The 27311-nt window shown below is 47.5% G+C and overlaps 1 protein-coding gene across 1 annotated transcript in view; it reads right to left on the reverse strand.

Moving 5' to 3' along the window:
* CCDC175 (coiled-coil domain containing 175) overlaps window positions 1-27311 on the reverse strand; it is an 814258-nt gene that overhangs the window by 242046 nt on the left and 544901 nt on the right. Inside the window, exon 14 of the mRNA XM_069638898.1 lies at window positions 16918-17056. Coding sequence (XP_069494999.1) covers window positions 16918-17056 — 139 coding nt within the window. The remainder of the gene's footprint in view (window positions 1-16917; window positions 17057-27311) is intronic.

Consider the following 27311-nt stretch of genomic DNA (forward strand, 5'->3'; position numbering starts at 1 on the left):
CATCGCAGCAGCACCTATAGTTAGTCATCACCACCCAATCCCATTGAACTTGTGCCCCTTATAGTATGTAGGTACTGATGACGTTTTTTGTAAATATATACGCCTGTCTTTACTATTGTCAGACAGAGCGCTCTCGGAGTTTGCAGAGTTCTTTGCATGCCCTATTCTGATTGATAAACTCCCATTTAAGCTCACCCGCACTCTGTCTTGGCTTTATTCCCGACTTGGGAGAGTCCGTCATTGTCTCTCCTTGCGGGGAGGATCGTGCTGGCTGGGGACACTTGCCTTCAGTGGTGACCCCGAAAGCGTGATTATTATTATTATTATTTTTTCCCGACCTAACATTACCGTCCCCTTTTGGCACGAGAATCTCCGGTCGAAAAGGGATACACACGGTGCGCCGGCTCCGGGAGGCTGCCCGCCAACGGCGACCGGTACACTAAGAAGTGCGCACTCAATAGAGAGAGGGTACGGGATCCCGGTTGAAAAATCCCCTTTGAGTACCGCTCTCCGGAGCCGGGGCTGACTGTTGAGCGGACGGCAACACTGCCTGGACGGACTCAGTTTCGGAGACTATCGGTTCAAGACGGGCACGTGAGTATTGAGTGCGAGCGATCGTAAAGGGAGTGGAGGAAGAAATTTAGGACAGAGAACGAAGAGGGGTAGAAAAGGGGGGGGGTACGCAGATCTACTAAGGATCATCCTAAACTTTCTTTGCTTTTTCTTTGCATATGGCCATTAGGATTAAGAGGTGAATAAGAGATAAAAGTGACGGGAACCTAGCTCCGAAAGGGGGTGGAAGGCGGCGCCGCATAGTGCTATCTTGACTAGTACTGGGAATATATGAAGAAGTGGATAATAAGATAAAAGTGTCTGGCAAAGGGGGACACGGAGAATATATTAGTGACTGCTATTTCTTCTTTCTATTCTTTTCTTTAGGGTTGGGGGGAAAATAAAAGTGAGATCAGTACAAAACGTTAGGAAGAAAAGTAAGAGAGAGAGAGTCCTACTAGAAGAGGGAAGAGCAGACCAATATATATATATATATGCGCATCCATATATCTGAATAAGACGGACAGGGACAGCCGGCTAGGGAGGAAAGGGAGGGCAGCTTGAATTGTGAATAGAGTGTTACAGAGAGGTGTGTGCACCTCGTATGCGTCAGAAGACAATTTGGTGCTGTGGGTGTGTAAAATGGTTATACATGTATAGTAATTGAATGGTCATGGTAAGTGTGGCCGGATAAAGCTTCTTGAAGACAAAAATGACAAGGTGAAGTGAGTGTGTACCTTTTTGATTTCCGGGTTAATATTGTCAAAATCACTGATGGTTTGCTCTTGTATGTGCCCCCCCCCAAAGAGAATAGAATAGAGACTGTGTACAGCCAGTTTTGTATTGCGCAGGCAGGGGGAAGAGCACAAAGGAGCCCATTATTGAATGTGAAGTAGAAGACGAAACCCATATTGGTAATAGGTTTACATTGTAATTGTGGACACACAGAGACACACAAGTACTAGGAAAACACAAAGATGGGGGCCGAAACACCCTTATCACATATCTGTAAGAACCTACCAGGGTACGCGGAGCGAATTAAGAAATATCATGACCAATGGATAACAGAGATGAAAGGAGAGGGGTTACCCCAGATATGGCCCGAGGGGGGGTCATTTGATAAAAGTGTTCTGGATATGGTGGCCACATGCATTTGTTTGAAATACAAGGGGAAGCAGTTGCACAATAGGAGGGAAATATTAGATCTCTGGAGGTTATTTGAAGAGATACCACCGCCTAAAGCACCAGCATCAAATCCTGACCTACCATCCACCACTGACAATCCACTGATGATACAGAAAGATGCTAAAGAATCGTCAAATGTAGAGCCACAAATAGAGGTAATAAGCTTGTACCCGATATTAAACAAGCCTGTGCCCGCAGAAGGGTACAGTGACCCCACTTATGTCCCTCCCCTGACAACTACTACACCCCACCGGCCAACGGCACCCCCGCCATATGAAAGTACAAGGGAGCGAGCCCAGGCATGTACACAAAGGGTGGACATATAAAAGCTAACAGATGATTTACAATCAAGACTCTCAATAGCGAAAGATGAGCTCGCAAGGATAAAAGACATATGTGAACAAACAGCACTTAATGCAGCAAGATCAGGGCGCACGTCTAGAGCGCCGAGTGAGAATAGAACACTTGAAGACGGGTGGAAAAAAGGTGAGATACTGTTCAGAATTGAGGAAGAACCGACACGAATAATCGAAGTAGGGACACGAGAGGGAGGTATTGATAATGAAGAAAGGCCTATAGGGGACAGAGAGGAACTACTATGTGATATAAGGGACGATTTAGAAGAAAGCGACAGGTTGAGCATGGTAATGGGAGGGGGAAGTGAAGGGGTGGATGGTACATGTTCAATGAGAACACTGGATGATGAGTGGACGGGGCGATTAAGGAACAGGGTGGGGAAAATGGCATCACTGGGAACCTCAGCAGCCAAAACGGGTGTAGATGCAACGACAAAAGGAAGGCTACAGCTCCCATTGATACATAGGGGAGGAGGGAGGCCGAATTATATCCCATGGGCTCAGATGGATAAAGCCAATTTATTAAAGCTATTGCCCCCGTTATCGGGAGGGGCAAGTAAGTGGATATACGCCTTTGAGAAACACACTGCTGGGGTACCCCTAGCAATAGGAGATGTGAAGAGCTTGCTTGTATCAGCAGTGGGGGATCAGGCTGATAGAGTATGGGTCAAGGCCGGTTTCCCAGGAGTAACATTAGACTGCGACTGCCATGACGGGGCCTCCTTTAACACAGTGAGTGCAAGGGTGTGGGATGCCTTGCGAGAAACGTTTCCAGATACGCCAGACTTACAGTCAGTAATGCAGTGTACAATGAATGACGGGGAGGAGGCTATGGATTACATTTTTCGGGTCCAAGAGATGTGGAGAGCAGAAACGGGCACGCCCTGGTATCAATCGACATCTTTATTTTACTTCATTATAAAAAGAGGGCTCCCAAAGAAAGTGCAAAAGGCGCTCGACAAGATAGCAGGTATTGAAGCGAAGGGATGGCCTGAGATTCAGAGCATAATAGTACACCATTGTAAGCGAATAAAGGAAAGGGAGAAGGAGGCGGCGCAGAAGAGATTGGCAGACGAAGCAAAACTAGTGCAGACAAAGTTGGTGAAGGTCGCAGCGGCTGAAGCCGCACTCCCCCACAGCAGGGAGGGAGATGAGGAGGAGGAGGGGCTGGTAGCAATACAAGGTAGGATGGCAACTAATTGGGCTGGAGCAGGACAGCGGCAGTGGAACGAGCAGGAGCAAGGCGGAGGTCCGCAGTGGCAAGAGTGGACCCCTCGAGGGGGACGAGGTGGGTACAGGGGCCGAAGAGGAGGTGGACCGGGGTACGGGGGAATGGGAGGAAATGGATGGCAGGGCCCTAGAGGTGCACAAGGGAGTTGCTGGAACTGCGGAAGATGGGGGCATTACTCTAGGGAGTGCAGAGCCAGACCCAACAACGTGTTCCAAGAGGTAGAACAGTATGGCCATCCCCACCCGGGGAGCCCATATGGTCTTCCAATGGGACAACAACAACCGAGAAACCCAGGCCAAGGTAATAATGAGCAACAACAGGGGCACCAGTATAGAACACAGAACCACCCACAAAACAATGACAACATGCAGTACACGCCAGGCAACCCTTTTGCGACAACAGCAAACGGGGCCCCTGCACCAGCACCTTACAACGGCGTGTTAGTAGTTTCAGGAAGTGTCTTTAATGAAGGGGGTGCGATGAGACACCCCGCATAGGACAGCCCACAGAGAACACATGCGTGTCCAGTTCTATCTACCACCTACGATGCAGCAGAGGAACCATTGGTAGGGGCGCAGATAGGAGACAAGCAGTTCATATTCATGGTGGATTCGGGAGCGGAGAAATCATGTATCAGGGAGGGCCGGTTCCCGTTATCTAACCGGAAGTTAGAGACGCAGGGGTTCTCTGGGGCTGTAATTGAAGTTCCTTACACAGAAGCATTGGACGTAACAGTGGGGGGTAAGACTGTAAAGACACCCTTAATGTATTATGAACACTCACCAATAAATTTATTAGGGAGGGATCTCCTGAGTAAACTCAACATGACCATATCATTCACTGAGAGAGGTATAGTGTGTTCAACACCTGGAATATGCCCATTGCGTGCAATGTTGGTAGTACAAGCCCACACGACCACACAAGAAGTACGAGGTTTGCCGGAAAACGAGGAAATGTTTATTGAAGGGCTAAAGACATTGGCCCTCATAATTTCAGAGCTGAGGAAGATGGATTGGAGGATTCCAGCGGAGTTCCTCTTCCGCCCCATAGTGTGCCCCGACACAGCACCAGGGTCAGTGGTATCATTAGAATTGCACGCTGTACAGGTATCAGCGAAAAGGATTGCAGTGATTGGAATAGATATGGAAGGATGTGAGTGGCATACAGTACTGTGCACGGATGCCAACATCGCCCTAAGAGACTTAACAGATGAGGATCTCTTTTCAGATACAGAGGGGGATGGTGAAATTGTAATGGAAATAGTGATGCCCTGTGACATTTTGATTCAAGCTACGGAAATCCCCGCTCAACTGATGGCAGTGGTAGGAGCACCGCCGTCATTCTTTGATGATGACATGAGACTCGTACCAAATAATTTGTGGACAACAGGCCCCCATGATGTAGGGCTGTTGCATGGAGTACAACCTGTGATAATAAGACTAAAGCAAGGAGCAATTCTACCCCGAGTGAAACAGTATCCATTGTCCCGTGAAGCTGAACAAGGGATAAAAGAGACAATAGATGCACTACTAGTACAAGGGATAATAGTGCCTTCAAACTCCCCATGTAACACATGTATTTATCCAATCAAAAAAGCAAAGGGAGGGTCTTGGAGAATGATACAGGATTTACGCCCCCTAAATGATGTAATTCAGTAAGAGTTCCCTTTGGTCCCGAACCCTGCATCAATATTATGCAGCATCCCAAAAACGGCATCACACTTCACAGTAGTCGACTTGAAAAACGCATTTTTCTCAATCCCCCTGGCTGAAGATAGTAGATACCTAACAGCATTCACACTAGGGGGAAAGAGATATGAACACTGCAGATTACCGCAGAGATACTGTGAGAGCCCAAGCATATTCAACCGCATATTGCATGAAGACTTGGGAAACCTATCAGTTGAGAGTACGATCATTCAGTACGTAGACGATTTACTAGTGTGTGCACAAGACGAAGAAACATGTAGAAAGGATTCAACAACGCTCCTGACTCTATTGGCCAATAAGGGGTACAAGGTAGACAAGGAAAAGCTACAGTACTGCCTGACAGAGGTCTTATACTTGGGACAGCTGATATCAAAAGATGGAAAAAGAATAATCCCCGACAGGGTAGAAGCGATAAGATCAGTAGGAGAACCCACAACAGTGAAAAACATGCAGAAGTTCTTGGGAATGTGCAACTATTGCCGAGCATGGATATTAGACTATGCGGCCTACACGAGACCCCTACTACAAGCACTCAAAGAAGCACAACAGGAAAATAAAAAAATAGAATGGTCAGAAGAAATGAGCGCGTCATTCAAATCATTAAAAGAGTTAATTTCAAGCGCTCCAGTGCTAGCAAATCCTGATTATGGACGCGAATTTTACCTATTCTCACACTGCAAGGGAACACTCATGACAGCTGTTCTGACACAAAAGACGTCCCTAGGTCACAAGCCTTTGGCTTACTATAGTGGTACTTTAGATGCCGTGATGCAAGGCCATTTCGCGTGCGAGCAATCACTCGCTGCAGCCGCGTTCGTGATTGAGAAAAGTGCCACAATAGTGATGGGATGCCCTGTGACATTGTTTGTGGAACATTCACTATTTGCAATACTTGAGAGGTCAAAAAGCACACTGACGACACAGCGGGCAACAGCCTATGAGATCATATTGTCTAGCGCCAATATCCATGTGGTGAGATGCAAGACAGTGAACCCCGCAACATTCCTTACAGAAGCATGCACACTAGAGGACATGCAGGACCACGATTGTGCAACTTACACAGGAGAACGAGGGGAGGACACAGTGGTGTGTGAGAACGCTCTGAGCGAGGGGGAAGTGTACTTCGTGGATGGGTCTGCATCGATTGATGTGGACACGGGAGAAAAACATGTTGGTATGGCAGTGGTGAGGTTAGAAGACGGTGAGTATGAAACACTAGTACAGTACCGCCTCCCATCACATTACTCCGCACAAGCAGCAGAACTGATTGCGCTCATAGAAGCACTACATGCAGCAAAGGGTTGCGCAGTGACAATATATACAGACTCAGCTTACATGACGACGACAGTACATGGAGGTCTAGCGAGATGGGGGCGGAGGGGATTTCGACGGGCAGACGGCACACCAGTACAGCATGCAGAATTGTTGAAAGAGTTAATTGAGGCCCTACAAAACCCTACTGCGGTAGCAATAGTCAAGTGCCAAGCCCATACATCCAACACAGATGTTGTGTCCTTGGGAAACGCGGCAGCGGACGCTGCCGCCAAGGAGGCTTCCTATTTTCAGAAATATGAAGCAGGTGAGTATATGCTGCAGCACAAGACAAACGAAGAGCTCCCAGAAGGGTACAACATGATGCCTGTATCACAAATACTAGAATTACAGGAAGGAGCTAGTGCAGACGAAAAATTAATGTGGACAAAACGAGGGTGCAGCAAGACGGCGACAGACTTACTGTGGCGGCAAAACAACTCAGGGAAAGTGGTAATGCCAATCAAGTTATTGGAAATTGCGTTTCAACAACTACACTTCCCTGCACACAATACCAAACAGCACATCGCAGCAGAAATACAGGAAGAATGGTTTGTGCCCTGTCTCCAGGAGCACATATCTCGATTAGCGATGGAATGCACAACATGTCAAATATACAATTCAGGAATGACATTACGCACGCTCCGGGGAACAATTCCAAAACCCATTGGCCCATTCAGAGAGCTACATATTGATTACGCGGACATGGGGGAAAGGTGTTATGGAGCACGGTACATGATCGTGGTTGTATGCCCATTCTCAAGGTGGGTAGAAGCAGGACCATGTGCACGACCTGATGCCAAAGGCGCTGCAAAGTTCCTAGTGAGGGAAGTGTTCCCGCGCTGGGGAATTTGTGACGTTATTCGCTCAGATAATGGCACTCACTTTGTTAATGAACTTTTCAAGGAAGTTACTACATTATTGGGAATAAAACATACATTGTGTTCGATTTATCATCCTCAAAGTAATGGCGTAGTGGAAAAGATGAACGGACTGTTAAAAGGCAGGTTATCAAAACTATGCTTTTCATTGAAAAAGAATTGGATTTACTGTCTGCCCCTTGCGCTATTTGAGCTCAGAAATCAGCCAAGCAAAGACCACCATTTGTCCCCGCACGAGATCGTGACTGGGAGACGAATGTACACGGCACACTCTCCACTGCGCGAACACTCAGATGCACACAGGAGCGCCGCGATATTGGGAGAAGAGTTCACAGACTATTTGAAGAAATTGACAAGGGCAGCGCGCGCAATATCAAAACAGCTCTCTCCACCCTTCACGAGAGAGGAGGGAAACATAACAGGGTCTGTCACGGAGCCTGAGCAACAGCTACAGCTGATGCCGGGCGAATTCATTTATGTCAGGAGTTTTGTGCGTCGATGGAATGCACCACGGTTCCATGGCCCATACGAGGTAGTGTTCTGCACGCCCACGGCAGTAAAAGTAAAGGGCCTAAAATACTGGGTACACTTGACAGATGTACGAAAAGCATATAGTAATGTGCAGGAGGAGGTAGATGAGGAGGCACAGACAACAGCAAACGATGCAGCTGAGCAGGATGTCTGAATATGACCTTGTGTTTGTGTGACAGTAATGGACCTGAATGGGAAAATGACTGATAAGTATACTTGCATTCTTTTTAGGCTAAAAAAAAAAACAAAAAAAAAAAAACGTTTTTTTCTTTTTATCTTGTGGACTTATATGTAATTAATGAAGTGATCAAATTATGAAGTGTTTACGCTCTTGTCTGTGAATACCCTTCCCTGCAACCCTACCCGCGTCCATTCCCCGTCAATATATAACTGGCACTGGTAGTGCCCACAAAATGTTTATATTCATGCACTTAATGCACTTTTATATCTCGAACAGGAACTACCATGGCATCTAACGGGCAGCCTGCAACGGATACATTTACTAGAGTTAGAGAGTGGTTAACTGAGAAATGCAGATATTCGTATGAATGTGGACTATCAGTGTGTATTACATTGTTTTTTACACTAATGTTTGGCCTGGTCACATACTGGTTAATAGCGTTCATCTCTATCGAGATAAACGAGGGGGGAGGGACTAACAGCACTACTGTAAGTAATGCAACCACGAGTGTAAATACTAAGGAAGGTGACTTCTTGGTATGGGACGGGACGAAACTTGTATGGGGTTATTATACAACGCCATCCAATGCTGTCATGATAAAAAAACGAAGAGCTACAGGGTGCAATGCAAAATAACACAGTGTCCCCGCCAAAGATATCTAATTACAATGCTCACAGTCTAAACGACCGAAACCCCTCCGCCATATCCTGGTTGTATAACACCCCTACCAGCCAACCTGCCCCCATAGCTATAGACACATTGGGCCTCATTACGATCGTGGCGGTCCGGAAATAACGGTGGCGGTAAACCCGCCGCCACCTTTGTTTCCGGACCGCCTGATCCCGACCCCTGCAGGCGGGAGGTGATGTTCCCGCCAGGTCTGACCTGGCGGGTTTAACACCGCCCGCCTGCAGGCGGACGAGGAAACACCGGCAGCATTACAAGATGCTGCCGGTGTTTCCATGATCCCGATTCCCATTGAGTCCCATAGGACTCAATGGGAATGGGGATTTACACCATTCCGCCTCCGTGATTCCCGGAAAACCGGGGTTGTGATGCCCCGGTAATTCCGGGAGTCACGGAGGCGGAATGGTAATACGAGTCCGGCGTTAACCAGGCGGTTTTACCGCCTCGGTTAACGCCGGACTCGTAATGAGGCCCATTGTCAAATAATAGAATGGAAGAAAATGGAAGAATGAAAGCAACACATGAAATATTATATGATGATTGGGTGAAGGGGGGCGGGAAGGAGAAAGGGGGGTCTACTGTGTCCATCACCCTTGAAGCCGGGAAGTACATTAGGAAAAGAAATAACAGAAGAAAAAGGGGAGCGGAAAGGAGAAAGTATGATGAGTACTATGGGTTAGGATTAGACAGAATGGAAGACCCACAACACCCCCACCAGACGAATAAATGGTATGCGGATATGAGTGCAACAGCTAAACAAACAACAAACGAGAGCTGCTATGTCTGCTCCCTCATTCCCCATGCTTCAGGTACACCCAAAGTATTGCTACCCAAAGAGTTGCCAATTATAGATGCCCAATGTCTCCTTCATCTTACGTTATGCAGGATTAAGAACACCTTCCAGGCACATGGAGTCACTTTTAGAATGCTGCAGAACGAGAAAACTTGCTATCCAAAGACGGCAGGGGTGGTATGTCTGGAGGAACCATTTTTTGTAATACAAGGGACACTTTTTTCGGACAACAAGTGGAAGGATGAAGAAGTAATGTGTAAAGCTGAAGCACTGAGAGGTGTGGCACCAGAGAAATTGCGATGGATAGAAGAAACATGCACACCAGTATGGAAGGAACACATTTCAAAACTAACTTGGGTAACCAGCATTGAAAAACCGTTCAAACTACAGAACGAAAGAGACTATGAACTATGTTTTAAAGGAGAGGGGAAAACCTCCATGGGGACAAACAAGAACTGTAACAAGACCCTCACCATCCCAGATCTGAGAAAAGGGACAGCGGCCCTGATGGACACGTACTGGGTATGCGGCAACCAGGCATACCTGCACCTTCCCCCGTCATGGAGTGGCAGCTTCTCAATGGCCACTCTGCACTCAGCCCTAATGGTAATACCAGAAAGCCACATCGATGGGAGCAAAAAGACACAGGAACGCATACAACAGAGTGCAGCCCAGCCGACTGCGGAGTCACAAATGTATGTCCTGTCTTCCGGGAGCAAGGGAGAGGTGCTGACCCGTAACAGACGAGCATCAAACTACATATCAAAGGCATCATCAGAACTGTTGGCTCAGATCCCAGACAGATATCGATTATTCAGCTCAGCAGAAACATTCTTTGCCTCCCTCATCTCAAGTGTCCAAGCAAGGGCAAACGCAAAATGGCTCCAGATAACACGCTGGGAATTGATTCAGCTGGCAAATGACACTGAAGAAGGGTTCAACGTAATAAAAGTGGAACTAAGGGCTTTACGGCTGATGACAATGCAAAACAGGTATGTCTTGGACCTGTTGACGGCGATGGATGGAGGTGTTTGCCGAAAAATTGGAAGTGCCTGCTGCACTTTCGTACCTTCCGAAGACGCAGAAAACGGCTCCCTGTCCCATGTGATCGAAGCAGTACACAACCTAGGAGAAAAAATGAAAATGGAAGGTGGAGCAGAAGATAGTACGTGGTTCGATAATATCTTCTCCTGGGTTCCCTCATGGCTGGGAATGACTGTGAAATTTTTGATGCCAGCTGTGGTGTTCCTCCTCTTTATTTTTTGCCTGTGCCAGGTGGGTCTTCGATGTTGTGCTAACGCAGTACCTAATGGTGCAATGATGATGGTGACAATGGGCAACACCCGTGGTACAATACAAACTATGCAGGAAGTGCAGGTACAAACAGGAACTGATGATACACCAAGGTATCAACTAGTGCCTAGGTATCATGACAAGGATATCACAGACAAATTATGGCACACCACCATTAGAGAGCCCCGTATACTAGAATGGTATCAGGAGGTGTGGGTAGACTTGGAAGGAGAGAGCGGATGTATATACCTAACCTGTACCCCAGATGAATATGCTAGGAGGGGTGAGAGCTTAAGGGGGGTGTGCAGAGCCTGGATGCCGATAAAAGGCACACCAGCATGGGATGAGGCAATTATGGACGAAGAAGAGTGTAGGAGATTGAATGAGTTAAAGAATTCGTTACTTAAGTAACGAAAGGGGGGAAATGTAGGGGAGGAGTGGTCCAAAAGACACCCCCCCCTTGCCTACATCCCCTCCCCAGGTCAGGGCCATGACTCATTGGGCGTCCCCTCAGACCACCCGGGCCCAGGTAGTGGAGGGTTCACCTGCTGAAGACATTGCCCACACTTATTGAATTTGGCTAGGCCCAGAAACCATTTTGTCTATCAAAGATGGTGTGAGCTCAGCGCACTGTAGCGTGGCCCCCACCCTCGGAGAGTTTCAATTATCCCTGTGGCCGCAGCTTCCTGGCAGATCCGCTGTGAGCCCGTTCCCACGAACAAGACGGACATGAGCTAGCATAAGATACTAACACTGTAACATTTCATCGTCCACAGTGTATCACTGCTCCCAGCATGACCCGGTCAGCGAGGCCTGGGTGATGGGGAGAACTGTAGAATGGTCATCCGATGAAAGCAGAAAAATACCCAAATACGAATGTCAAAACTACTTGTAATACGTGTATCCTTTCCATAAAACTACTTCTACTAAAGAAACCTGTAAAATTGTGTAATTATTGTAAGAAACGCATGTTCACATGACACCAGCAATGAAGGACCCACACCCCTGCAGGGGTGTGCAAATGATAAAAAGCATTCCGGGGGATTATTCTCTATATGTATCATTGAAAATCGTACACCCCGCGGTCCCGTGCCATAACTGTACTAATACTGCTAGAGTGCAGGGGAGGACGAATGTATCTATACATAAGGCTCGTGTGAAAAGACGCGGGCAAATGCGCCAGTCATGTGTACATATCTACAGCCCTTATATGCCATTACCGCCGCGTACAATGGCGGGTCTCGTTCTCTATGCTCCACCAACCACACTACTACCTCACGTAATGCAAACATATATGCATATTACTAAATGCTGTAGTTGTTAAAACATAATGTACTAGTAAGGTGCTCAGACTGGCTATATTCGAGAGACATGTAGTGAGTTGAAATGTATGTTTTCAAGTGATCCAAATGAGTATTATAAGAATGTTCAAATGTTTATGATGTTCTCACCAAAAGTCGGCAACACACGAGAAAAATACCTTTGTGAATATGTGCAAGGCCATTTCCCCCCCCCACCCTGCAAAGTCTGCCAAATAAGAGAGCTAAGGCCTGCGCCACGCTGCTCCACCTCCCCCAACTAGGCTGGAGCCGCTTCAAAGACTTGTAGCCCCCCCCCCCTCTACAGCACCCAAGGCCACGGCCTGCCACCTGCATTATTTACAGCCCAGCAGTAAACCTCCGCTTGAATACACAAATCCAAGGCGCCCCCTCGTAAACCCCACAACCCCCCGGAACACCTCAGACTTATGACCCGGTGCAACGAAGACACCCAATACTGTGGCAACACACAACAGCCCATTCATAATAACTTCTAACGAGACAGAAAGACATGTACCGCCCGTCCCATGCCCGGAGACTTAGCCCCACGACCTATGGTACCGGTCAAACAGGACACTGGTAACCGTGCACGGATAAATCACCATCAAACCCCTCACAAGGTGCATTCCTCCTGTGTTGCATTAACCTGTAGAATAACCTATTGATAGATTTACTAAAGAAGATAACATTGCAATGACTGAATGACTGTGGTGTGCATGGCATAGGGCAAATAAGTCAGGAAAAGACATTAATCTCTGACACTGGCCACAATGGCACAACAACACCGCCCGGATGAACTCAGCTGACCTGCCAGGCCCAGCCCAAACCACGAGGCTGACCAGTGACGTCCTCCAGCCAAGGCCAACCACATCGCAGCAGCACCTATAGTTAGTCATCGCCACCCAATCCCATTGAACTTGTGCCCCTTATAGTATGTAGGTACTGATGACGTTTTTTGTAAATATATACGCCTGTCTTTGCTATTGTCAGACAGAGCGCTCTCGGAGTTTGCAGAGTTCTTTGCATGCCCTATTCTGATTGATAAACTCCCATTTAAGCTCACCCGCACTCTGTCTTGGCTTTATTCCCGACTTGGGAGAGTCCGTCATTGTCTCTCCTTGCGGGGAGGATCGTGCTGGCTGGGGACGCTTGCCTTCAACAGCCAATCAGGGGAAAAGCCTATGTTGGCAGAAAACCCCCTGGTAGGACTTGGCGTAGTAGGGATCCGATCTGACGGTTCCAGGAGCCGTCCGGAAGTAACTGGTGGGAAGTTTTGGGGAAACTTAGAAAAGAGAGGGTACTGGCTTGATTCAAGATGGAGAGCTGAGTATGGACAGAGAATTGGGAACCAACAGCCACCAGAGAAAAAGCGCAGAGAGCGAGGATCCTCCAAAGAAGCCAGAGGAAACCCGTAGAGCAAAGTAGAAGAGAATTCGGGAGGAAACCAGGCACCATCTGGAAGCTGAAAGGCAAGGGTAGAGAGCCAGGCGGAGCAAGATTTGCACGGGGAATAGAGTCTGAAAGCCAAGGAAGCGCGCGGCAGCAAGCAAATGCAGAGAAGGCCAGGGGAGATTTAGGAGCACAAGTGACCCAAACAAGCGTCTCACCGGTAAGACATCCAAAACGGTTGCAACGCACAGAGCGAGGGATCTGAATAGTATTTATCGATGTGGCAGCGGCCATGATGGAAATACGCCAGACTGTTACTGCACGTTCGAGGAGAAATGTGATGTGCAGGTCAATGGCGGAACTTCCAATGTTCCCTAAAACGCCACGGCTTGCCGCGCGTGCCACTACCTAGCAAACTAAAACTAAAGAAAAATGACCTAGTGTCCAAAACGTTCTGACCCTCACACTAATACATACAAAAATACATTCAACAAAATAATATATCAGTTCAAACATATAGGTTTTAGGAAGTACTCCTTGTGACCAAGTTTGGATTCCCTTTGCCTGAATCAATGCAGGAATATCCTTATATTCTGATTCAACAAGGTTCTGTTCGGTGTACCATAAAAGGTCTTTTCCACCTACTGCGTCCTCCCACTTGATAAATTAAATGTCTTTTCCACAGACACTTGTTGAAAAATCAAAGCAATTGTTGTTTCCCATAATATCCTTTTTGGTAAAGCAAATGTCTCTTTCTCAAAACACAAGTTCATAAACCAAGGTATTGGTTTTCTTCAGAAGGCAAAACAATTATTAGTACATCACACTTATTCTTCCCATGGAATACTTTTGTCAGGATAGCACATCAACTACCTCTGGTGATGCAACAGTTTGTCAAAATTATATTAGAGTTAACCTCCTCAGTATGTAAAACAATTATTAGCATATTACACTTATTCTTCCAATGGAATACTTTTGCCAGGATAACAATTACCTTTGGTGATGCAACGGTTTGTCAAATTGATTTTAGAGTTAACAAGTTCTTTCCAACACACTTCTTTGCCACAAACACACTTCTTCAAATTATCTTCTTCTTTATATACTTCCCAGCCAGGACTAACTACTATGATCCCTTTCCTGGTGTACTTGCCTGCCAGGGAGAAAACTCCTACAACTAATCTTAGTGGCAATATTTGTTCCAAGAATCTCCACACCAGTTTCCCATGTGAGATGGGCTGAACAATGGCTGGCTGTTTTAATAGTCTCTTGACTCTTGGCAAAGTGCGTTCCAAGTTTCCCCGGACTGGAAATTCAAGAAAGGAAAATTGCGTTCAAGGTGCCTCTTAACTACTTCTTTATAGCCTCTTGGATGTTGGCAATGCAGTTTACAGGTTTCCTCCAGTTGGTATCCCATATAAGGGAAGTTACGCCCTTATAGCCTCTGCACTTTATCTGTTCGATATTCAAAATTATTGTTTAACATCAATTGTACTGTTCGGAGTGACTTTGGTCACCTTCAGCTTTGGGCCAACTCACCGGTCCTCTGTGGCGTCTCCCATTTACTGTTTGCTGCTGCTATGGACCACCTGTGTCCTGTCTGCTGTGTTGCCAGCTCCCACCTACCTTCGGCGGACTGCACAGCTCTTCCTTGGAGCTCTGACAGCTTTGTTGCATTTCTGTGACCTCTCGTGCACCGAAGAGCCACATGAAGGGTAGGAAGCACGTCTCTCCAAAGGCTGGGCTTTTCTTCCCAATGCTGCTTCCTGCTGTGCTCACTCTGCAATGTTGGTCGGCATCAGCTTGGCGTTCTTTCTTCTGCTGCAATCACAGCACTCTGGACTGCCTCTGCTACTGCTCCTGTATCTCTCCTTCCCAGCTGCAACTCATTCCTGAGTTTGAATGTCCTGCTCAGGTGTCTTTCTTTACAACAACTATAATGCACATTCTGGTCAACAGAACCTTTGATGCTTACCAACTCTGAGCCCTTTTTCCTCATCCCAGTACCACAGGTATTATGGATCTTAAAGTCCATAATGGATTGCATATCAGTTACATATATGCTCTATTTTACAATATGCCATCAATGTTTCAGGAAGAATAGGGGAAACATGAGGTCACCAATTCCCCTGATATGAGTCCCCTCCCACATAATACCATCTTCAGGGTCAGGATCAGGTAGCAGCTGCCTTTCCCTATCCACATGAGGGGGGCCCATACCAGGGTTTTAGTGATCTCACTAAATTAATCACAGCTGCGATTCGGCTGAAAGTAGTTTGTTCTTTTTCAATTTCTAGAAGGAAAGTCATTAGTTGAAACATTGACAATATGACATCAGCGAAAAAAGGCTTATTGTGTGAGGGGATTTTCCTATGATAATACCCATAATATTGGAGTGAACAACAACGTTTGTGGGTTCCTCTGCTTAACTGTAGTCTATCTGTCAATAGTCTGCTATTGCCTACTCTTGCTACAGGCCTCTTACAGTTAACCAAAACCATATGGCCAATTATGGGCAGAAATTACATTTTGCAGAGCTGTCCTAAGAAAACTCAAGTCCACCATGTCATATGTTTTATACCAGCATCCGCACCAGCTAGTAAAAGAGATGGAACTGGGGTCCTGTCGCCTTTATCAATAAGGTGTCAAAGTTGACATATGTTGTCAAAAGTGCTAGCCACAGGGTGAACATTGATCGACAAAGGGTCAGGCATTGGAAAACTCTTAATGCAGGTTTTATTAAGAAAATATGTACAAGCGGTAGCCAAAATAAACATGCAGGGTCGTAATCACACTAAAAAGTGTCAGGATGGTTATTTTCCAGGCTGGAGAAGTGCTCTGGGATGAATGGACAAAAGGAGGTATGTCTCAGAGCAGAACTAAAAACAAAAATTCTCCCTGTTTGTAGGACGTCTGGGACTGGATCTTGAGCAGTAAATCAATCAAATAACCAGTCCTTACAGTCTCCAGTTGTAGAGTCTCACAAATATTTATTCTAGTCCATCTCATTACAGGTTTCCTAGTTGTGCCCAAATCCTTTCTGCAAGGTTCTCATGGTCTCTTTCCCTTGGTTTCAGTCCCAGGTTTTAAGGGTTCCCATTCCAGTTAGTCTTTCCTTCATGGGGCATAGCTTCCACCCGGCCCTCAGCTCACGATTTGGGTCTATCTGGCAAACTCTAAGTAAAGTTGTGTGCAGTGGGCCTTCTAGCAGGGAGCAGAGCTACACATTCCAGGACTGAGACCCCCACATTCAGTGCTGCAGGAAGATCCATGCTAGAAAAGCAACTCCTTCCATGCAGGGGATTAAAGACGCACAACAAATTAACATAGAATTTACACTAGGCGTAAAACAGATGAAATATTTTTCAGGCATCAGGTATACTCCCTGTAATATGATGTTATGCCTTTTAAAACATATAAAGAAAGAGGTGGTCAGGCAGATAGATTTCACTTGTCAAATATTTAAATCTTCACTTCAACTCTATGCATATAAAGTACACACCTCCAACTTGTTGCTTTATATTTTCGTATTTTTGGTTTTGCTCATCGTACTTATTCTGCACTTTTTGTAAAACAGGAAGCTTAACGTCTAGCTCTTCTGATCTATCCTGCAGTTTTTCCTTTAAAATGTTTGACTCGTCCTGAAATAAAAATAAAAAAACAGTAAACTGTAAAGCTTCAACTGCAAAATTACATCTTACACAGATGTACTTATAATATAATAGTTATTGCATACAAAACTGTATAGTCTCTACACGGACAAGTTAAATATCTCCATCATTAATCAGTGGCCTGCAGGATTTTGTGCGAACCACCAGCAAACATAAATTGCAAGCAACCCGTGCGAGAAATTTGGCAAGATAGATCAGCTATAGTGGACATTATCAGCACCCTCTAACTGCCCGAAGAGTTTTGTCCGCCCAATGAGAGCCCTCGATTCTCTGCGGAGGTTTGGTGCCTGAAGAAAAGCTCAGGTTACTTACTGGTTCTCCGTCGGTTGGACTTGGATGTGTCACGTCGATGAAGGGTGCAATAGACCAACCAGGCAAAAATATAAGGTTTATCAAGTGTTTTGTAGGGCTATACAGTACAGAATGGGCCAAAATAAGATTCAAAAGGTTGGATGAAAGTAACAGAAAGTCTTTCAATAAGGGAAAGGCCAAAGTAATGTTAATAGGGTTGATCAAAGCAAAACACAGAGGGCCTCATTACGACCCAGGCGGTAAGTTACCGCCTGGGCCGTGACTTTACCACCATGGCGTAAACTACGTTTACGCCATGGTGGTTGGCGGATTTACCGCCCCATTCCAACCTTGGCGGGGCGGTAAATCCCCATTTTCCCTTCCCCACTCCCATTTTGCCCCATAGGGCATAATGGGAGTGGGGAAGGCGTTAATTACGCCACCGTAAATTACGGTGGCGTAATTAACATCAAGGTCCCTTAGCGCCATGGATTTTAACACCTGCTAAAAGCAGGTGTTAAAACCTCCATGGCGCTAAGGGACCTCAGAATCAGGCGGTAAGGGTCGGCGCTGTTTACGCCGCCGTAAAACCCTTACCGCCTGAGTCGTAATGAGGCCCAGAGTCTCTAAGTACCGGATGGGCCCAAAGTAATGTTCCAAGGAGCAGAAGAAACAACAAAATATCTCTCTTCGGAAGGTGCCAAGGAGATTCTCCCATGTGGTCTTTCATGGTGGGTTTACAAAGCTCCCATGGAATTCTCTGGAGGAGGTATTTCTGTGTGGGTTCAAGATTTTCCCAATCCTTTTCGTCTCAGAAGTTAGGACATACAGGAGCATCTTCTGGTTGAGTGGGAGCTTAAGCCATCCGTAGTGACCCTTCCCAATGGTACATGTGATGAATCCTATGGAGTCATCACTAAACCTCAGCCTAAAGTCTCCTCCATGTGGCCAGGGGAAGGCAGCCGCTACCTGATCCTAACCCTGGGGGATGGTAACATGAGGGAGGATCACGTGGGGGAAGTGGTGACTCAACTAGGAGAGACACAGTATTCATCCTCGTTTGAGGAGAAGATTCCCCTTATACACGAATATCTGATGGCATGCTGTCAATGTACAATACCCTCTCCCAGAACTACCCAAAGCAAACATTGTGATAACTCTGCTGAACAGCATACAATTGGTACACTGGAGGTTCAGAAAGTAAATATCAAAACCTCTTAATTGTTATCAGTCTACCTTATATAGAGGTCCAAAACACAAGAGTAAATCATCAACTCGTTTAATAACCTACCATTAAGTCGAAACCTCTCAGTTTACAAATCAGTTTACGTTAACTAATTATTTAAAGACAAAAAACATTGTGGACTTCAAGTCCCATAATGCCTGTGGTACCGGGACGAGGAAGAGGGAATCAGAGTTGATGAAATATAATGAGTGGTCTAGTTGTTGTGGTAGGAAATACCTGAACGGGACATTTAAATGTAGGAATGCACTTCGGGTTAAAGAGAGAGGAGAAGCTGATGGTGTAGTAGAGGCGGCAGCAGAACTGCATGCAGGAGACGCTGTGGAGAGACTGAGCCGGAGATCACACAGAACTGTCAGAGCTCCCCTGAAAGACTGCGCGTGCTGTGACAGTCAGGTCAGAGCTGGCAGAAGCATAGAGAGACCAGAGGAGATCTGCTGCAATACCAGCGAGTCAGAAGGAGACATAAAGAAGACCAGTGCGTTGGTCTGAATACGGTGACCCCGGGGTGCTGCACAAAAAACACAGCTAAGTAGAACTCATGATTTTGAATACCAAACTATAAACAAGGTAAACAGGGTTCTCCTGATAAGGGATACCAATTGGAAGATAATTGTAAACCGCATTGCCAGCAGCCAAGAGGTTGCATGAGAATAATACAACGGCTGCATGAACATAATACTCCTTATATGAGACAACAATGTGGAGAAAACTGTAACCTGCATTGCCTACAGCCAAAAGGCAATAAAAGAATGATACAGAGACAACAAGGGCGCACCCTCTCTTTTATGGAATACCAATTTGGGTAGAGCTGTAACCCACATTGTCAAGAGTCAAAAGACTATAAAGGGAAGCAGTTATTGTTCAAACCTACTCACTTAGGATCCTGGTGTGCAGAGTTTTGGAACAAACATTACAACTGAATACAATTGTAGTTGTAGAAGTGTTATCCTGGCAGGCGAGTATACCAGGAATGGGGACCTATAGTAGTTAGTCCTGGCAGGCGAGTATACCAGGAAAGAAGAAGATTATTTAAAGCACTATTGTTGTGGTAAAAGTTGTGTTGGAAAATAACTTGTTAATTTCATCACTTTGTCTTGATGAACTGTTGCATTACATAAAGTGATTACTGTGTTTCCTTTGAAGAAGAAGAAGCAGACACTCCAGGATATTGCAGCATGAAAAACTTTGTGGCATACAAAATGCACGTTTTGCAGCGCAAAATTGCATTTATTGCAGCATTTTTGCAGGGCCTCTTAACCAGGCAAAAATTACACAATAAATGCAATTTTGTGCTGCAAAACCTGCATTTTATATGCCGCAAAGAATTTCATGCTGTAATATCCTGGAGGGTGTGAAGAAGTATGATGTGCTAATAATTGCTTGGCCTTTTGGAAAAGAACAATTGTCTTGGGTTGTCAAGCAGGAGACTGTGGAAAAGAACAGTTACTTTGACTTCTGAACAAACATTTGAAAAAGAGACAGTCACTTTGCCAAGTGGAAGGATATACTGAATGGAAAAGACTTTTTATGCTACGTTGAATGTAACTGTTATTGCACAGAACTTTCTTGAATCCGAACTTTGATCAAGGTATTCCTGAATTGTTCCAGGGGAAGGGAGCCCAACCCTGGTCACAAGGAGTACATTCTAAAGCTTTTGGGTTTGAATTGATATATTATTTTGCGGAACTGAAGATAGACAAACAATCCTTGTATAATTTTGTTGTGTATATTAGTGTGAGGGTCAGAGACTTTTTTGGACACTAGGTCATTTTTTGTTAGTCTTAGTTTACTAGGTAGCAACATCCTTGTTAGGTTAGGGAAAGATAGGTGTTTGTCTCACTCCTTTTTATTTAATAAAATGGCAACTTGTAAGAAAACTATACCTTTGTGTCTGTCTCGGATTTCTGAGCCCTCATATACCGTTGCTGTTAAGAGGGCCCTATTACAACCCTGTTGTAATATTTGAGTTTCTTCCATCTTCATCACCTGTCTACACCTGTCATACTCTCTCGTCACTGCCATTCCCCTGTTTCCTCCCTCTCCCCACCTCCAATACTGCTTCTTAGTATCTCAGTCTCAAATGTTTTAAATATCTTTTTATTCTCTGTTAGTACCGCCTCCTGGTGTTTTTCAAACTCCTCCTCAATCTTTCTTACATACTCCTTATCGTCTGAAAATGCCTTCTCGGCCTCTCATAGCTCCTCCTACTGATATTTCCAGAACTGCTTATCCTCACTCAAATATTCCTCAGCTTCTTTCCTCAAATGTTTACAAATCTTCTGTTTAATCACATCAACCACCTTCTGAAACTTAACAATGTCCTACTTAAAAAGTTCACTAATCACTTGTTCTACTTAACAACTGCCTCTTCTTTACCAACTACCTCTTCTAGGTCGTTACCACCCTCATCCTGACTCAAACCAAACAATCCCTTCAAATGCCACCTGCTACCTTCAAATATTCACCAACCTCCACCTCGTGCACGCTTATCATTTCTCAAATCTTGACAATGTCTCCTGATATTTTCCAACCTTCCTCTTAAGTTTACCACCAAGAAGCACCTTAAACTCTCCGAAAATCCCCAGAGCGATCTCCCCCTCTGGCCTCCAAGCCCCTCATAACCTTGCTGCTGCTCCACACTCCTTCTTTCCTACTATGCACTCTTCTACAAATTCCAGTTACTAACTCCAAACACTGTCCTCCTCTTTTGAACTACACACCAACTGATTGAGCCCTTAGGTTTTTAGGCGTTAGCCCCACCTGCCAGTCTCTGTCTGGTGTAGGAGGACTGAGGTGTGTTAAATGGGAGAGGGGATTGCTGTTGGGATCTGCCCCTCTGGACGGTTCCTTTTCCCTGGCATAAAACTGGATTGGCTGGTCCCTCCCCTTAGAAAGTCTTCTTTCCATCTGCCATACACTGGGCCTCATTATGAGTTGCCCGGTAAAACCGGGTTCATTACCGGCATGCCGGAATGAGCGGGTCCGTGCTCGTATGAACCCGCTAATAGCGGGTGATTACAAGTGCGCGAGCACGCGCGTCCCCCCCATGCCGGTAGTGGCAATACTGCCATGCCGCTAGAGGGCCTTCAACTCCCCTATGCCGGCATCGCGGGACCCACCCATAGCGGTACCGCCTCATACCAACCCCTAAATGCCGGCATGGTAATACCGGCATGGTAATACCGTGTTTGCCAAAAAACGGACCCGGAAATTACGTCATCGCGCAGGAACGGGAAATGGGCTGGCGGCCATCTTTAAAAACACAATCCATTGCCATCCTCCATAACCACCAGCCGATACTCGGAGAGCACAGTGGAAATCAATAGAGGATGTCAAAGGCTACCAGGAAGACCACCCCCCGGCTGCGTAAACAGCGTTACTCAGACGCAAAGCTCACCATATTAGTGGACGCTCTCGCTGCACATGCAGACACAATACATTCCCACGACAAGAAGCGGGAGGTGCAGCAACAAAAGAGGCAAATCTGGCAGGAGGTCGCCCGCAAGGTATCAGCCGTAGGTCCCACCCCGTGCAGTGTGAGGGACTGCAGGAAGCGGTGGGATGACCTCCGGTTGAGGGTACGCAATATCATGGCCACCAATCGGAGGGAGGCCATGGCCACAGGCGGGGATGTCCACCCCCCTGCCAAATTGATGCCCTGGGAGGAGACGGCCAGCAGATTCTTCAGTCCTGAGTCCATCGAGGGATTATGCAAGATGGAGACGGGTGCGGCATCAACCGCGGAAGGAGCCCCAGCAGATCCCTGTAGGAGAGACCATGAAGTAGCACAAGTGAGTGGTAGAGAGTCTAGGCAAGGCAATGCATGTCCCAACACTCACATGACCATACCCAAATACAGATGGTGGGCCAAACGCTGCCACACTGAAATGCATGCTGAGTGCCCATCCCTTAACCAACACACAGCCAACACACCTGGAGCTTGCCCATGTGATACTTCACACAAATCCAAAATCAACGGCATGCCACCTGCCATGCAGTGAATTCTTACATGCCCCCTCTGAATACCCTGCGTGACACACCTGTAAGACATGAAAGCATGATCAAATGAATAATGAACAGCACCGCCACTGCCATGTCACACCATCACTGATGCCCTGCATCTCTTCTACCCCCCCAGGCACTGATGAGGAAGAAGCAAACCAGGAGACAACTGCGAGGGCATCTACCTCACACCGTAAGAAGAGGGCAACCACCACCACCACCTCCACTGGAGACAAGCAGGCCACACCCACACCTCTCCAAGGGGAGTCCCTGGAAGCACCCGCCTCCACTGGGGAAGAACTTGATGCCAGTGTGGAGCCTGAGGGAGACACCGAGGTGACATACCCGGCCCCCCTGAGCCCCGTGCCCACCCCCTCGCCCCAACACCTGCAGTCACCCACCTGCAGTGAAGTTGATCCCTCCCTCCGTGACTGTGACCTACCCACCTCTGAGGAGTCCAGTCCCGAAAATGCCATCCACGTGACTGCACAACCCGCCACTCCAGCCCCCTCCTCCAGAACCCCGGAGACACGATTGTCGATGGTCGAGGCCCACCAGGAGGCCATGTTAGACCTACTCCGCCAGTACATAGCGGACGGGGAGGAAACCAGGCGGGGTATTGCCACAGCAATTGCAGGGACCACAGCGGCCATCGAAGCAAACACAGCCGCTGTCAATGCATCGGCTCGGCTAATGAGGGACTGCCTGGGGGCGGTGACACAGGTGCTGACCTCAATGCTGCTTCATATGCAGCGGCCACGGCTTGCAGGAGGTGTGGAACCTGCCAGCGAATCACCTACTACCTCCACACCAGCTTCATCTGTCCCCACCAGCCCAGTGCGCCACACACGTAGGAGTGCAAGGCACACTGAAATGCCGCCTCTGGACAGGAAGAAGTCCCGGAAGTAGTGTGGGGGGACAATGGTAGTAGGACACAAGGTTGGGGGTGAAGGGGTGCATCTTGTGGAGTCTATTGGGGGTGTTGGTGTTTGTTGGGGGGGTCAGGGAGTTTGTTGGGGGGGACTGGGAGTTTGTTGGGGGGTCAGGGAGTTTGTTGGGGGGTGAGGGAGTTTGTTGGGGGAGTCTGGGAGGGGGAGTAAGCACATTTTTGCTGTTCTAAATAATACACACGTTGTGATAAGAAAAATCCCTGGCTGGACATTGTTATTTTTGTGTGCATCCATTTAATGTGGTACGGTGTTCAGTGCCCAACTCCCAACATTCCCTGTGTGCATTTCCACATTGGCCCAGTGTCTGACTGACACAAGTCTTTCATAGTCCCTGTGTTTCAGAAGTATTCGTGAATTAGTGCTTGGCGTACAGCGTGGCCATCCCGTGCATCATGTACTGGCAGGGGGGATACTTCATCTCCGTCTCCATCCTCACCCGGCCCATGCATGTCAATGTCAGGTGGCAGTGGTACATTTCTCCAGACGCACATGTTGTGCAGCATGACACAGGCCATGGTGATCTTTGCCACCTTCTCAGCCCTATATAGGAGTGCCCCACCAGACCTGCTGAGGCAGCGGAACCGCCCCTTCAACAGGCCAAAGGTCTGCTCAATCACAACATGGGTACGGGTGTGCACACGATTGTACTCCTCCTCATGGATGTTCTGCGGGTTACGCACAGGGGTGAGTAGCCACGGCCTCAGGGATATCCTCCATCACCTGCAAGCAGATTCAAATAGGTGTGTGTCACTCTGAACTGCCACATTCAGGGAGCACAGTCATGGCGGCAGCTATTTGGTGTGGCCATGTACATGTCCCTGTAAGCATGAAAAAATGTTATCTAGGTGCAATCTATACTGTCATGAGGTGTGGTAGTCTGGATGGCGTTCAATAGATGATGCAGGGTGTAATCATGCATGCTGGGGCAGATATGCTGTGGTAGTGCAACAATGTTTTGACTCCAATTCCTGCTGTTCATTATTTACTATGCATGGTGTCACACTGCCCACATTGCCACACTTGCCATCCTGTTCATTCATGCATTGCTTGCCATCACCATGGTGGCCTGGTTGTGCCTCTTACTTGTTCTCATCGATATGCATTATTTGTGATATGTGGCCCAGTGAAGTTTGACTGCTTCAGGTCAGGAGTGTTTGGCTCTGCATGCATTCTCCAATCACCGGCTATTCCCACCCAGGTGCAGTATTCTCCCCCCCATTCCCACCCAGGTGCAGTATCCCCCCCCTTATGCATCACCACACATCAGTACCCCAAAGCACAGCCATGGGTCGGTTGTGCAACTCACCAAGCAGCCAGGCACGTGGTCCGGCATGTCGCTCCATGTGATGGGGTAGCGTGGAATTACCCAGTAGCATGGCATCATGTGTTGATCCAGGAAATCGGGCGCAGCAATGGGTGATGATCTTCCTGGAGTCACATACCATTTGCACGTTGATGGAGTGGTATTGCTTGAGATTGCGGTACACCGCCTCTATGGCATGGGGGACTACCAATTCCACATGGGTGCAGTCGATGGCACCGACACAATTGGGCATGCCTGCCAGTGCATGGACGCCTACTTTGGTTTCGGCTATCTCCTGGGCAGTCCGTGGTAGGGATATGTGGGTGCTTGCGTGCTTCAGGAGGGCATCCAGCACTTGGTTCAGCATGCGTGAAAATAGTGGTTGTGAAATGCCATGCCGCTGGCCCACTGTGTGTTGGTAGGTGCCTGTGGCCAGGAAGTGTAGCACAGACACCACCTTTAGTAGTGAGGGGATGGCAGTGCATATTCCTATGTGGCTGGCAATGTCGTTCTGTATCATGTCCGCTATGGTGGTGATGGTGTCACGGTCCAACCGGTACAGGGTGTGGATCTGCTCAGGGGTTAGGTTGAATGGGCTGGGTCTGGTGCGAAGGATTGGTGGCTGCCTACGAGGCACTGGTGGCTGCGCTGGTGGTAATTGCTGGGCCTGTCTCATCCTCCTTCTCCTCCTGCGTCTCCTCTATGCAGCCTGTTCTTGATGCTGTAGTTGTTGCTGTTGTTGCTGTGGTTGTAGCAGTATATGCATGTCCTCCAGTGCCATGATTGCAACTGCTAGTGGTAGCATTTTGGTGTAGGAAGGGGTGTGGTGTGCTCCTTTTGTACTGGGCCACTCTACATTGCCTACACCTGTGGTGCGGGGTTGTGGTGTGTGGGTGTGCTCAGTTTATACTGGCACAGCCTCTAATGACTCCACCTGTGGGGATGGTGTGCACCTGTGGCAGCTGCCTTGTATCCTGCTTGCTGTTTGCGGGTGGTCTGAGATGCCTGTATGGTCGGCATCGTGCAGGCCGTGATTACCGGCTTCGCGATGCCGGTATTTGCATGTATGCGTGGGTTAGAATTACCCCCTATTACCGGCACGCCGGTATTTGCTCCCTGAAGGGGCGCGTGTATGCGCCTATGCCGCTATTAGTGGCACCGTTGTTTAGTGTGCCGCTAATACCGGGTTTGCGGGTCGGAATGCAACGGGACGGTAAACGATGCCGGTATTACCACACCGGCATAGTTTTTGCCTTACCGGCATACCTCGTAATGAAGCCCACTGTCTCTAGTGCCTTATATCTATCTGGGGTGAGGGAACTTATGTGTGCCGGCTTGGTACAGGGAACTTGGATGTCGTAGTTCTCTGAGCTAGGCTATGTCTCCAGTGTTGGCTGGACCAGAACCTCAAGAACCACGTCCACCACGTTGGAGTTCCTAAATCCCTCCTCAGGTCACTGCCATAGGGACTTACTGGTGGGTCCTACCCGTAAAGATGGCTTTGAGTTCTGAGGTGGGACATGTGACTGTGTCACACTCACTTGGGTCTCTGCGGAAGCGATGAAGCCTTTTAGACCCCTTCCCTGCTTCCTTGGATCACTAGCGTTGGACTGCAGGCACCTGCCAAATAGAGAGGTAAGATGCTTAGCCTACCAGGAATTGGACCCAGAGCCCTCTTTCTCCCTCCCCTTGTAGTGTGCTGTGATGGTGGGATGATAGGAGTTTGGCTCACCTTAGGGATTAATTAGAGGAACTGTCCATCCTGAACAAGGCAGGGGCGCTGTGTCACAGAAACCCACGGATCAGTTGCTTCACTTGACCTGCAGTCTGGTATCAATGTTCTGCCACTCACTGAGTTTCTTCACCCAGTGGATTTCAAATGTGTTGTTGCAGGTAAGTTCGGATTTCCAGTTGCTTCACTGGATCTGGTGCTGTTCACAGCTCGTGGATGGGCGAGTATCTGAAGGTACGTTTTCTGGCTACTCTGAGTGGTTGCTGCGTATTCTTAGGTCAAGATGAGTTCTGCATGCCAGAGCGTGTGAGGAAAAAAGTTGCTGATGCAAATCTAACCCTTATTCTCTCTCCACAGGTTTCTTCTGAAGAGTTCGCTGAGAGAGGATGTTCGCAAGAACTCAGAATGCTGCTCGGGAGTTCCCAAGAAGATCGGGTAAGTTGTGCTGAAGCTTGCGCGCGTGCTTGCAAGAACGAGCCAGAAGCTGGTTCTACGCGCGAGCACTTACAGGTATTGTCTTTTTGTATTTCCTTTCCTTTTGCAGAGTCCAGGAACGTGCATGCAGAGATTCCGGAGCGGTAAGCAGATCAGAGTAGCTGAAGTTCGAGGAGTTCAACTCGAGGGCCGGAATGAGCTGGATCGCGGTGAGCCTGTTGCTTGAAGCTACAGATGCAACACGAAGCACGGGTCTGCCTTTGGGC

This window comes from Ambystoma mexicanum, chromosome 14 (genome assembly GCF_040938575.1).
Source record: "Ambystoma mexicanum isolate Mex_15411 chromosome 14, UKY_AmexF1_1, whole genome shotgun sequence".
Lineage (NCBI taxonomy): Eukaryota > Metazoa > Chordata > Amphibia > Caudata > Ambystomatidae > Ambystoma > Ambystoma mexicanum.